Here is a 12,770-nt window from a genome sequence, read left to right on the forward strand (position 1 = left end):
AGGATTGTATTTGTTTAGAATGAAAGACTATGCCTGCCGTGACTTTTATTTTGACACACAGCCCACATTCAAAGATCAGAGTCGAGCCCCTCTCGAACAGAGCAGAGATAAACAAGCTGCAGACGACAGTTGTGTCTGTGGTGTATTCAAGCGTTACAAATACAAAACTCAAAACTCGGATTGCAGTGGTTTAATTGGAGAGATGGTGAACTCAGCAAAGAAAAGGTAAGGCTTTTGTTTTAAAGAGCATTTATATATTTATAAGCATTTCTTCTTGTGGGTTTAATAATAAGCGATAAAAAGGGGAAACCAGGTCGATGTATGTATGGCCTCATGTGCGTGCAGTCGGTTATTGATCTAACTTATATTAGCTTTAGGTTTAGCTCATAGTAATAGGTCCTTGTTTTCTTTGTCATATTTATCTTGAAATTGATTGAAATTGCGGTTGTTTTGGCCGGGGTGATTGTTTTTTACATATATTTGTAAAGACATTAGGCTATATGATTTATAGTAAACAGCGTTTAAAATAATAAACATAGGCTCTGAAGTCTTATTAGTGAAGGGTTTTGTACCAGTAACGTCCTCAAACAAGAAAAAAACAGGTCCGAGTGGTCTTTAGGGCCACATGGTCAGTAAAACAGCTTGAAGTGAAGACTGTGTTCTTGGGTCCTGTTTGCACATTCAGACTAATGATAAAGTCCTGTAATGGCAGCTTTGTTTCTAAATGACTGTAATCTTGGATAATCCATGCCATGAGCTGTTTGTTAATAATTACTGTTTCATAAAGAAATCTGGTTAACCCTTTCACATTCAGCTGGCTGATAAATAAGATATGATACAGAGCTCCTTTACAGAAGGACGCAAAAATGGTTATTTAAGGAAAATTGTGCCACCATCAAAATGGTTTAACTTCACCCAGTGTATGATATTACAAAAGTAATGCTTGAAAAGCATATTTCATCAGATTTTGCCAAAACAACAACTTCTGTTGTTCCTCTTTTACACAAAACATGATGTTCCTTAAGTTTTTGACGTTTCAGCCTAATGCATTTGACTCTAAACTAACTTTCTTTTATTTAGAGAGCATTATGTCTTCTTTAAACAATTTTATCAACGGTTTTATTTTAGGTCGATGTGAATATTTAAAAGAAAATTGTTTGTCTTTAGGTTTTTTAATTTATTATTGTAGTTTTTTTTTCTGGTTTAAAAAAATACTTTTAATGGCCATATTTTTGAAAGTCAAAACATTCTATAATTTTGTGCTGGCATCAAAAATACATGAATTGTTTGGTACATTGTTGTGTTCTGCAATTAATTACAAAAACATAACATTTGAGCATTTTTTTTAATGGAAGAAAAACATAATATTCTGCATATGTTTGGGTTTCATTTAAATGTTAGTACATAGTGGTTAAAGACGTTTAAAATAAAGTGAGACCAATTAATCGCATGAAAGCTATGTATACTATTTCTAAAATAATGATGAGGAATGATGAGGCTGTTTAAATTATGAGTAGCATATCATATCACAAGACATGCCGACTTCCTAAAAGTATTTTGTATCTATCAACATATCTGAAGTACACACATTCAGTATGAAGTAAATAGGCCAGAGAACATTTTGTTCTCTGCTGTCTTGATATAGCAGAGACTCTGCCTGTGTTCAGCCTTACTATTGGCAAGGCTCCCGTTGTCTCCCCCTCCCGTCACCGTGCAAACGAACTTTGCTGAACCTCTCACACACCCTCGCTCGCTCACTCAGCCAGTCAGAGGAACTGCATGTGTCTCAACAGAGCAGTTTGAAAGAGTCCCAGAGCTGCATAAGCATGCAAGAATCACAAAATCAGTCCTATAGAAAACAAACGTCCCATAACATTCATCTGACATGCTTGACTAAAACCACAAGGTTGACGACTGATGAAAAAGTAAACATGCTGTAAATTCACTGCATATCCACCACAAGTTTGCAGAGAGAACACTTTGTTCCTGAAACAGACTAAATGAGAAAACAAAGACTTTCACATACAGACACATGGTATGGACACATTAATATTGTTACTTTGTAATTTTTTACATTTAAAGGAAAAGTTGGGTGTTTTAAATTACTGGTTGAAGTCATAAGGTGACATTTACTCCATGTATCAATTTCTATTACAGTCATAAAGCTTCATAAGCTGTTGTAACGCCAGCTTCATATCAATCAGTATAACATCTGACATATGAACATTCCTCCTTTATCCCGTGAGGTTCAGTGGAGTTCGTTTGAACAGGCTGGGATGGGTTGTATCGTACTTCCAGTTCCACCAACACTGATTTGGGGTGTTGACATTTTACCAAAATACATAATAACACTCACAGTAAATCCCTAACCATACATCCAGCACAAGGGTTGGGCATGACTGTTGTGACCTAGCTCAAGGACACTGTGTTCCTGAATTTATTTACAGCAGCTTTGGCACAAGAGTGTTAAGATCACGTTCACTGCATTACATGGTGGTTCAACGCACTGGGGGCAGTTTAGCAAAAAAACAAACAAATGATACAAAATATTTCTATTTCAAATAAATGTTGTTGCTTCCACAAAGATATTAAGCAGCTAAACCTTTTTCAATATTGATAATAGCAAATGTTTCTTAAGCAACAAATCAGCATATTAAAATGATTTCTGAAAAATCATGAGACACTGATAACTGGAGCAATCTTACCGACCACAAATATTTTTATTTTTTTATATTATGTAAAATATTTATTGCTATTTATTTAATACAATCAGTATTGTTTTTTTTGTTTTTTGTTTTTTTTAAACGAATTAAATTGAAATCAGCCTGTTTAAACTACTAGTAAATGTCAACATGATAATGTACAAATGTATGAAAAATAAATATGCATTATGATATTTGCCAAAGATTAAATGTGTACACTCGACATTCAGATAGACGTATTTCATCATTCATATATATATATATATATATATATATATATATATATATATATATATATATATATATATATATATATATGAATGATGAAATACAATATTTTTTTAAACAGTCCTACAGAATAAATAACTCCCCAGAGTCATCATAAATGTGATGGATGTGCTCTTTCAGTGTATTTTTAGAAGGGGTTATGGTAGGTTTCAGTGATGGTCATTCTGTACAAGTTTGTCCCGCTGTGACCACTGGCTGAGACTGGATTATTGTGTAATCTGATGTGGTCGCCTGGGGCTTGAAATTGGATGCTGGGTCTTGCTTCAGCTTGTCTATTACATTTAGTTTTGTGTTCTGACATAAAACTTGTGTTAACTGATTTCCATCTTTAAAAGATTGTACAGTATGTACTGTACAAGGATAATCATCTGAATTGAGTTTTCGTCACTCAGAGCAAAAGGCTTTTTTTATTTGACGTCATTTGTTTCTATATGGTGCTGCTTGCAAAAAAACTAAACAAACCAAGTTTGATGTATAAAACCTGCAAAATGTTGACGGCTCATAAAATTTGTTATAGATGTATAAAACCACATGTTAGCTTTGGCAGCTTACCATTGATTGTTCTGTTTTAAGACTTTAGCCTTCATTTGAATTTTTACTGATTTAGGTTTTTTTTAATTTAAAGTTGGCATAATATTTCCGTGAAATGGCATTATTATGGTTGACCAAATTACCGGATCTGTTCTTCAATGCTCCTTTTCCAACATCGCGGTCTTGGTTTTATGCCCTGTTGTTAAATTAGAGTCATGTGCTTACAAATCTAGGGCGGTGATACATGACTGTTTGTTTATTCTGGCTGTGCAAGTCCTTATACAGACTTATTCCTGACAGTGTTGTATTTATTTATTTATTTATTTTTTGATACACCAAAGTGTACAGAGCCTGACTTGACTGACCACAGACTACGTGTGGACTGAAACTGTGTGGCTGGAGCCCAGCCTGTGCAGACATGTTGTACGGCATTTCTGTCCTGTTTACTGCACCATGAAATACAATAACGCAATAAATCAATGCCGATAGGAGAGCTAATTATGTTCTGACAGTAGGCCATTTACTTTAGACATACAGGTCTGGATTAAATGTTTTACTAGTTATGGATTACTTTGGAAAGAAACTAATACTTTAATTCAGTGAGGATACAGCATTAAATTGATCAAAATTGGCAGTTTAGATATTTTATATTAAGATTTCTATTACAAACAAACGAAGAAGAAGAAACTAATCACCAATATGCTAATATATCTGAAGAAACTGTTTGTTTATTATGCCGAAAAAAAGTATGCGTTGAGAGTTTGGCAACTGTTTGATGGGTCATTTTGGAATGTCAGGGTCAGCAGAGTTCAGTCCTGTTCAAAGCACAAAGGAGGTCAGAGACCGAGGGCTGGGAGGGTCTCTGTCCGATAGGAAGCCTGGGGGAGGGCCTTTTCTACATACTTAAGGCCAGTGGAGGAGGGGAGCGTGAGTGAAAGGCACAGAGTGAGGGCTTTATCCCTTCATTTTGAAAAGTTTATCTGGGGCTCACTTTTTGGCGAGACTAGGATACACAGAGCACCAGAACACACCAATTACAGCTGGGGGAGTTTTGTTGAGGAGGAACAGAGAACAAGATGTAAGAGTTGGAGAGAACAGAATGTTTTTTGCTGTTGTTGTGCTAATTTTTTTGTATGTAGAAAAACGGTGGAAACTGCTAATTTAAAAAGCTTTTTGCAATGACATTGCAAAAACTAGATTTTCTTCTTTAGCTTCCTGTTTAAGGATTGGATATTCCGAGTCAATTTTAAATAAGTTTGTTCTTGTTTTTTCTTATTTAGGCCCAGTATGGAGCAGCGGAAGGTGCGTTCACGTGACGCGGCACGCTGTAGGAGGAGTCAGGAGACTGAGGTGTTTTACGAGCTAGCCCACTCACTACCCCTTCCACGACGTATCGCCTCCCACCTGGACAAAGCTGCCATCATGAGGGTGGCGCTCAGCTATCTGCGCATGAACCGCTTGATCCAATCAGGTGGGTTCTGCTGAAATCAAGCTGTACGAGGTCTAGCAGTGGTCCTCGGTTGGTAGAAATCTAAAATGAGTCACAGGTCTGCGTTAATAGGGTTGTGACAGCAGGCAGAAAAAAAACATAGTTATAAGTGCAACTAAATATAATCATGCATAGTTAGGTTCAGGGATGTTTGCAGTATTTTGGAGCAAATCCATCTCTATTGCACAAGTGAAAAGACAAAACGTTCCCAGACTCCATTAAACCTGGGTTAACATTCGACTAGGATAAACCTGGTTTGAACTGACCACAATACGATTGTGCAGGCAATAACTGGTTGCATAAAACCATGCATAAAAAATGCTCTATTATAATTTCTAAATGTCTTTACTGTCACTTATGATTAACTTGTGTTAAAAAAAAATCTTACTGACCCCAAACCTTTGAATGATAGTATGTATAGCTTCTATAGGAGCATGGCTTATATACTGTAATATTCTTTGGCTAATATTTACTAATGTTAATATTTAATTCTTGTCACATCCAGCTGGGCCAACCAAAACACCGACTGAAGAAATTGAGAAAACCACTGATGCCTTTTATCAGCAGGCACTGGCGGGCTTTATTCTGGTGATGACTGAGGAAGGGGACATGGTCTTCCTCTCAGAAAGTGTCAGCAAATACATCGGCATAACACAGGTAAGTGCCTCCCCTGCATAATGAAACCAAAACAGTGTGAATTTCACCAAGTTTAGAATTTCAAACATGTTGGCTGCAGTTTAGAAGCACGTGGCCGAGGAACAGTGCCACTTTGGATTCCTCTGCTGTGGTATGAGGCACAATGTTCATGTTACATGTGTGACCAGAACCCTTAGAATAGGTTTGTTCCTGGGGGACAAATGCAGTCTAATGTGTTGTTTTGCTGTGTTCTGCCAGGAGGGAATTACAATGTTTCATGTAGGTTAGCATTGAATAATGAATGAAAGAAATCTGTACAGAAATAAAAAAAATTTGTTTAGAGCATGATTTATGTCAATAATAATTAATGCACACATGCATAACCTTGAAATCTTATACACATGACCTACATTAAATGAGTTGCATTAATAGTTCATCTATTCATGCTGAAACCTGTTCAGCTGATTTTATTCCTGTGCATCAGTGCAATGCATATTCCAGACAATGTTTTTAAGTATGCTGTAAATGTAAGAAAAAATAAATAAATGCAAAGACAAGTTGGTCACATGTATGACATTTTGTATAAATTCATGCACTAATTTTTTATTTATTTTTATACTGTCATTATGTTTTTAACTTGCTGATTTTTTTCATATGTGGTTTTGTACAGCTGGAGCTGCTTGGACAGAACGTGTATGAATTTGTTCATCCCTGTGACCAAGAAGAATTACGAGACATCCTTGCCACAAGACCTGGTAATAAAACATTTCTAGGCCAAGTGATCTTTTCGCTAGAATTTAGTTGCTATTAATTTAGCTTGACTGACAAGGAGAATATATTTTTTTTTTCATATTCAGGCGTTTCAAAGAAAAAGACAGAGAAGGCGACCGAACATAATTTTTTTCTTCGGATGAAGAGCACACTCACCCACACAGGAAGAACAGTTAATTTCAAGTCTGCAACCTGGAAGGTACACAAACTGTGAACATTATTTAAAAAGAACTTTTTTTCGTAATGTAATATTAAATGTGTTTTAGGCAGGAAACTATAGAAAGAAAGGGTGCGCACTGCGCAGATGACACATTCAAACTCATAGAAGTGCCATTGTGTCAGCATGCACTGCTTTTTAGTTTTGTTTCCATAAAACATTTAATAGCGTGACTAGGTTTAATCAATACTGGTGTTGAGCGTTCTTTAGCTATTTTCACACGCAGCACCTGTTAGCTCATCTTTAGCGGGTGTAGATTGCTCTTAGGGGTATGTAGAACAGTATCAGCATTACCACTTCACATCAGCCCGACTCTTTGTTGAGCTATGGGGTCAAATCCCATGAGTTCACAAAACGGGAAACAAATATACCAAAGACAGACATCCAGCTACATTCAATGCCAAGCCAGGAGGCACTGGTCCAGCTCGACCGCTTGCTTCGCACATCATGTTGCACAATAATGTGTTTTCATCTTGTAATAACCTGTTTTTTGTTGTGAAATGAACAAACCGTAAGTATGAAACTTTGATTTAATATGTAAACTGAATGAACTTAATAAATGATATATATATAATTTACTCTAGTCTTCAGTCATTATCCTTCAAAAATCAGTCTAATATACTGAATTGATGCTCAAGAAATATTATTATTACCTGTTGAAAATCACAGTTTCCACATAATTAAGGACTCTTTAATGAATAGAAAGTTCAAAAGAACAGCATTTATTTAAAATAGAACTCATTTCTAATCGTAAATGTCTTTGCTGTCACTCTTTATCTTTATATTTATCCAAAGTACAGTTTGGAATTACTTTATAGTTTTGCTATTTTTCATTAAAAATTCCATTTAAAGCATTTTTCCATTTCTTCTTCCAGGTCCTTCATTGCACAGGGCACATGCAGACGATTAGCGGCGATGGTGAGAATGCACCCCCTGCTGGCAGCTTCCTAACTTTGCTGTGCGAACCCATTCCTCACCCCTCCAGCGTTGAATTCCCACTAGACAGCAGCACTTTCCTCACACGCCATAACATGGATTTGAGTTTCACACAATGTGATGGACGGTAAGAGGCATATAAATGCAATTAATCATGCTCATGCTTATTTTCTTAGAAGTACACAACACACACTCAAGGTCATAAAAGATCAAAGAAATCTCATGACAGTGCAGTGTCTTAATAACTCCACTCCAGCGGGTCAGCTCAGTTTCTCTGTGTAGGTGTGCACTCCGTTCGCCTCTTTGAAGCAGTGGTATACCGCATCCAAATTCTCCTTCCTACTCATGGTTTAATCTACCCACACATGTAAAAGTGAATCTAACGTTACTCACTCAATCTGCAAACCTAAATGAGCCTTGTAACTGCTGATGTTTTATTCTCACTGGATGTTTTTGAAATGCATATGTGTGGCAGCTGAAGACAGAATTCATTCATGGTGTGAGAATCCATGTGACTCGGGTTTCATGTGTTTTTCTCTCGGCTTGCACTTAGGGCACAGTATATTTATAGGATCTTAGTGTTGGGATCAGATGCTTACTTGAGCTTTGATAGTGAGTTTGCAGTCCAGAATAATGGCAAATCATATCCTGTTATTTTAGTCCTGAGAAACTTCATGACTGGTGTGGTCCAACTCCCACACAAATGATGACTGTTTGAAAAGTTCATTAAATCAACCAGCTCGTGAAAGACTCACTGAATCAGTCAGAACACTTTCTGACTCTCTTACTGAACTGCTGGCTGAACTTACTGAAGGTTAAATTGTTGTAATTGCTAACTAGTTGCTCTTATGACAATGTTTGCAATAACATTTGTGGAATAAATCAATAATGCGAAGTGGTGCAAGTGTAGCAGTATATAAAATCTTTACCATGCATTTTTTTGCTGAATGAAAGCTTTCACTTTGGTTTCAGTAAAAAAATATTTTGGTACATCAATATAATAAATTATATTAAAATAAGCAAAGTTAGGAGACTTAAAATACTTATTGACCACTTTCTGTGTTTACAGAGTCACTGAGCTCATTGGATACCAACCCGATGATCTGATTGGCCGGTCTGCCTATGAGTTTTATCACGCCCTTGATTTTGATCATGTGATCAAGAGTTTACACATCTGTAAGTTTAAGTTCATCTTTTTTCATAATACATTCAGTCTTAACCATAACCCACCCTGTGATCAACTTCATGAATGGTAATGTCAACTATAATTATGATGTGTTCTAAACTGTTAAACTCTTTCCTTTATATTTTCCTTTGCACTTGCAGTGTTCTCCAAGGGCCAGGTGTGTACCAGCCATTACCGCTTCCTGGCTAAGAATGGAGGATTTGTCTGGACTGAGACTCAGGCCACTGTCCTTTACAACAGCAGGACCTCTCAACCCGAGGCTGTAGTCTGCCTCAACTTTATCCTCAGGTACCTCAGTCAGACTTGGTGTAACATCTGTGTCATGTGCCCTACTGTATAGTAGATCATGACATTTCATTGCTTATTATAGTATAAGCAATGCTATTATAGATTTTATAGACATGCACACTTTTAGTAGAATACAAAAGGCAACATTTCTAATTTTCGTATTCTACTAAAATGCTTTTTAATGGTTTCAGTTGACAAAAATAACCCTGGTGTGCATGATGTTTCTCCCTCTCACTGGCAGTGGTGTAGAAGAGGCGGATGTTGTGTTCTCATTAGAACAGACCTGTGAGAAACCTAAGCCCAGAGCTGAGAAGCTGAGCGTGCTGAAGGAGGAGGAGGAGGACTCAGACATGGAGGAGGAGAGTAGCACTGCAAAACTCTTCCTCCAGATGAAGGAGAACCCGGAGGAGTTACAGCAGCTGGCACCTCATTCTGGAGACGCGGTCATTTCCCTAACAGGTGCTCAAAACCATGCTTTTCTACAGAATTGGACTGTTTGCTGTTGGTCTTCTAAAACTGATTTGGTTGTGCATGTGTGCACACAGTTGGAATGCCATCCTAATAATGCTTTATATTATTCAGACTGCGTGGAGTTGTCCTTCTACTGTCCATCTAGTCCCAACACTGTCCCAGAATGCCCTCAGGACTTCTGTACGCCTGAACTCCGTCAGCTCCTTTCTCCAATATTCGACAGGCCCACCAAATCTCCACCCGCTGCGGTGTGTATGCGAGTTCAGTTTTTAGTTTGGGTATTTTTGATGTTTTGAATGGTTTATCTGACATTTTATGGGTCCGTTTCAGAGCCCCGCTGAAGAGCTGTCCATGGAGATGGAAGAGGTGGAGAAGTTCTTTGCCCTCAAACCAGAGGGGAGCGTAACTCTGAAAGGGCAATCAGAGGTAGTTCTCAAAGTGGTTTTTAGATCTCTTTTCAAACATCTCAGAAGATTAGTTATGGGTATTTAACACTGTCATTTTCTGACAGGCTATGGATGAGCTTGATTTGGACATGTTTGCTCCATATATCTCCATGGATGATGACTTCCAGTTGACCTTCCTGCCCCAGGGTGAAATGGCTGTACCATCAGATATGCTGACCTGTAACACTTCAAAGAAACAGTAAAAATCCCAATGATGATTTCAGTATATTTAGATTGTGTCTAATCTGGTAGAATGTACAAGAATTGTTCAGAAGTTAGGGATTGGTTAGATATTTTGAATGTGTTAATGGAAGTCTCTTATGCTCACTAAGGCTGAGTTTATTTGATAAAAAATATGGTAATATTGTGAAATATTATTACAATTCAAAATGGCTGTTTTCTATTTGAATATATGTAAAAAGAAACTAACAAAAGTTGCAAACTTTTGAATGGTAGTGTATAAGACACGTATTTAATCCACATCTTTCTCCACTATAGATGTTTGGAAGATGAGGAGGAAGATGACATTCCTGTTATGGCTGCCAAACAGGAGAAGAAACGAATGAGCGGCTCCATAGAGGAACAGCTTCTGCTCAGCCACACAATACCAGTGAGGAAAAATTATGTTTATTTTATTTTTTAACCTTCACTTCTTTAGCTTCATTCACACGAAAGCACTTGTTATAGACCATATGTTTAAGACTGTGATTTGTGTTGTGTTTTTAGAGTAGCTTGTCCGATGATGGTTCGGAAGAATTTGAACCACCACCTCAAAAGCGAAGTCAGCTTTTGACCGACAGGGACCCGCTGCTGGGCGGAGCGCAGGCATTGTGCGATACAGCAGGTACGCTGCCTATTTTAAACAGTCCTGTCCTGTTGTATATATGATTTGTTTATAATCTAATTCGTTTAATTTATTTTATCATTAACAGCTCTCATAAGGGACACCTTCTTGTCACGCCCGCCTGACTTAAAGAGACCCATTGCTGAAACAATCCCATCCCTCACTTGAAGAGAAAACAATGTGGATGAGTCATCAGCGATTACAGCGATCATTAACAAAGAGGGTTACGAATAACCCTCTTCACGCTCCGCATGTATCAACATAACATGTATTACAGAGAGTGACCTTTTACGCACAAAACACAGGAGGAAAATTGGCCTAGACTCTCTGTCCATTACATATGTCAATGTGTTAACTAATATGTTTTTTCTTTTTTCTTATTTTAATTAGTTTTTGCCCAAATACTATAAGCAAGAGTAGTGAACATAGACTTTAGTTAGTAGAATTAGTATAATAAAGTGATTGGTAATGAGTTCTCAACAGATTTGTATGGTGCTCTGATCTCCCCTCGTTTTCTGCCGTCCAGTCCGAATTCGTCCAGAGCACAAATGTGGCCGAAGTAGGTTCGAAATTGAAGATATACTGGTCAGGATATGTTAGAAATAGTATTAACATGTTGTTCTACCACTTGTAGCCTTAATCTAAACCTATAATCTCATAACTTCAAGCATAGCCTCACTTGACTGTAAGCTTATCAGAAAGAAGTTTGACGAGAGGATTTCTTACAGCGGCTCTTGTCTAGAATCATGGGTTAGAGCGGTGAAGGACTGACTTTGGGTGGATGTGATCATGCTTCTGGGTTCATAGATTATTCACTGAGGCCGTAGCTGAAAAACGCAACAAATACTCTACTGGTGATCATCTTTTTATAAAGCATTTTATATACTTTTGCAACTACAACTTGTAAGTGAATATATATATATATATATATATATATGTTATGTGTCTTTGGTGTTTAACTACAAATATTACTGTTGTCACTTCCAATATGATCTGTAATGGTTTTCAAAGAGGCTATGGTGTTGACGCTGCAGTCGTATTGACCGAAAACCTTGTCTGATGTCTTTTTGAATCCTAAAATGAGATGCTAACACGACAGATATGCGAATCAGTTGGTTAAAAGTGTTTGCAGCAAGCGATTGTCTTTGGTTTTGTCGGTTGTTGATGTTCCTAGATCATCTTCTGTGCAGCAAAGGCTCTTTTTTTTCCATTACTGTGAATCAGATATTTTCCCTTGATTTCTGTAGCTAGTACAAACATGACTCAAGGGGGCTTATTCAAATGATGTCCAGTAATACACATGCCCATGCATTTTTGCATCATTTATTTCCAATTTACTTACACCTTGTATTGAATGATAAATAAAAACTTTAAAATTAATTATATATATATATATATATATATGTGTGTGTGTGTGTGCAGTACTGCGTTTGACCTTTAGATGGAGGTAAGGCCTGCTGCCAAGTCTCTACAAGGCAAAACGGTTACAGTTTTTTTTTTCGTCAGAACTAAAGTCGCCAAATATTAGCAGAATGTTCTATAAACAATTGAGCAAGAGCAAGTGTCACCTTGGGTTGCTCCAGACTGCAAGAATTAAACCAGATGGCGAGCAGGTTTTACTATATTTAACTCGTTTGAAGATTTGCCATCTTTTAGTTGCAGAGTCAGGAAACCGGTTTTGCATTAACATGATCTTTAGTTTTGTTTACAGAGGCTTTATGTAGGTCAAGTGTAAGTGTGTAGGCCTATCTCTTTTACTCTCTGTTTCTATACAACACATTTCTCATGATATCCTCTTCTGAGTCTTGACTTTTAACCCACCATCGATATTTTTGCTCAAACTAGATTGAAAACAACTGTTAACAAGCTTGGACACTGTATTAGAGCTGTTGTCAACCACACCATCACACGTAAACCACTGGAAATGTTAGTTTTAGCGAGTTTTAGCGGTTATAATAACCTCAA

General features: G+C 37.2%; 1 protein-coding gene across 2 annotated transcripts; it reads left to right on the forward strand.

The window, feature by feature from the left end:
* The first annotated feature begins 69 nt into the window (after window positions 1-69).
* hif1al (hypoxia inducible factor 1 subunit alpha, like) lies at window positions 70-12,182 on the forward strand. Of its 2 annotated transcripts, none has more exons than XM_059514324.1 (15): window positions 70-225; window positions 4,802-4,992; window positions 5,516-5,667; window positions 6,317-6,401; window positions 6,504-6,616; window positions 7,510-7,697; window positions 8,640-8,746; window positions 8,897-9,044; window positions 9,286-9,503; window positions 9,627-9,763; window positions 9,846-9,941; window positions 10,027-10,160; window positions 10,460-10,571; window positions 10,688-10,805; window positions 10,894-12,182. In XM_059514324.1, exons 1-15 carry the CDS (start codon window positions 203-205, stop codon window positions 10,971-10,973), a joined length of 1,902 nt encoding a protein of 633 aa, XP_059370307.1. In that variant the 5' UTR covers window positions 70-202; the 3' UTR covers window positions 10,974-12,182. The 2 variants fall into 2 exon arrangements, with proteins under 2 accessions (XP_059370307.1, XP_059370308.1); XM_059514325.1 differs by lacking the exon at window positions 70-225 and adding an exon at window positions 4,450-4,599.
* Window positions 12,183-12,770: the final 588 nt, after the last annotated feature.

This window comes from Carassius carassius, chromosome 28 (genome assembly GCF_963082965.1).
Source record: "Carassius carassius chromosome 28, fCarCar2.1, whole genome shotgun sequence".
NCBI lineage: Eukaryota > Metazoa > Chordata > Actinopteri > Cypriniformes > Cyprinidae > Carassius > Carassius carassius.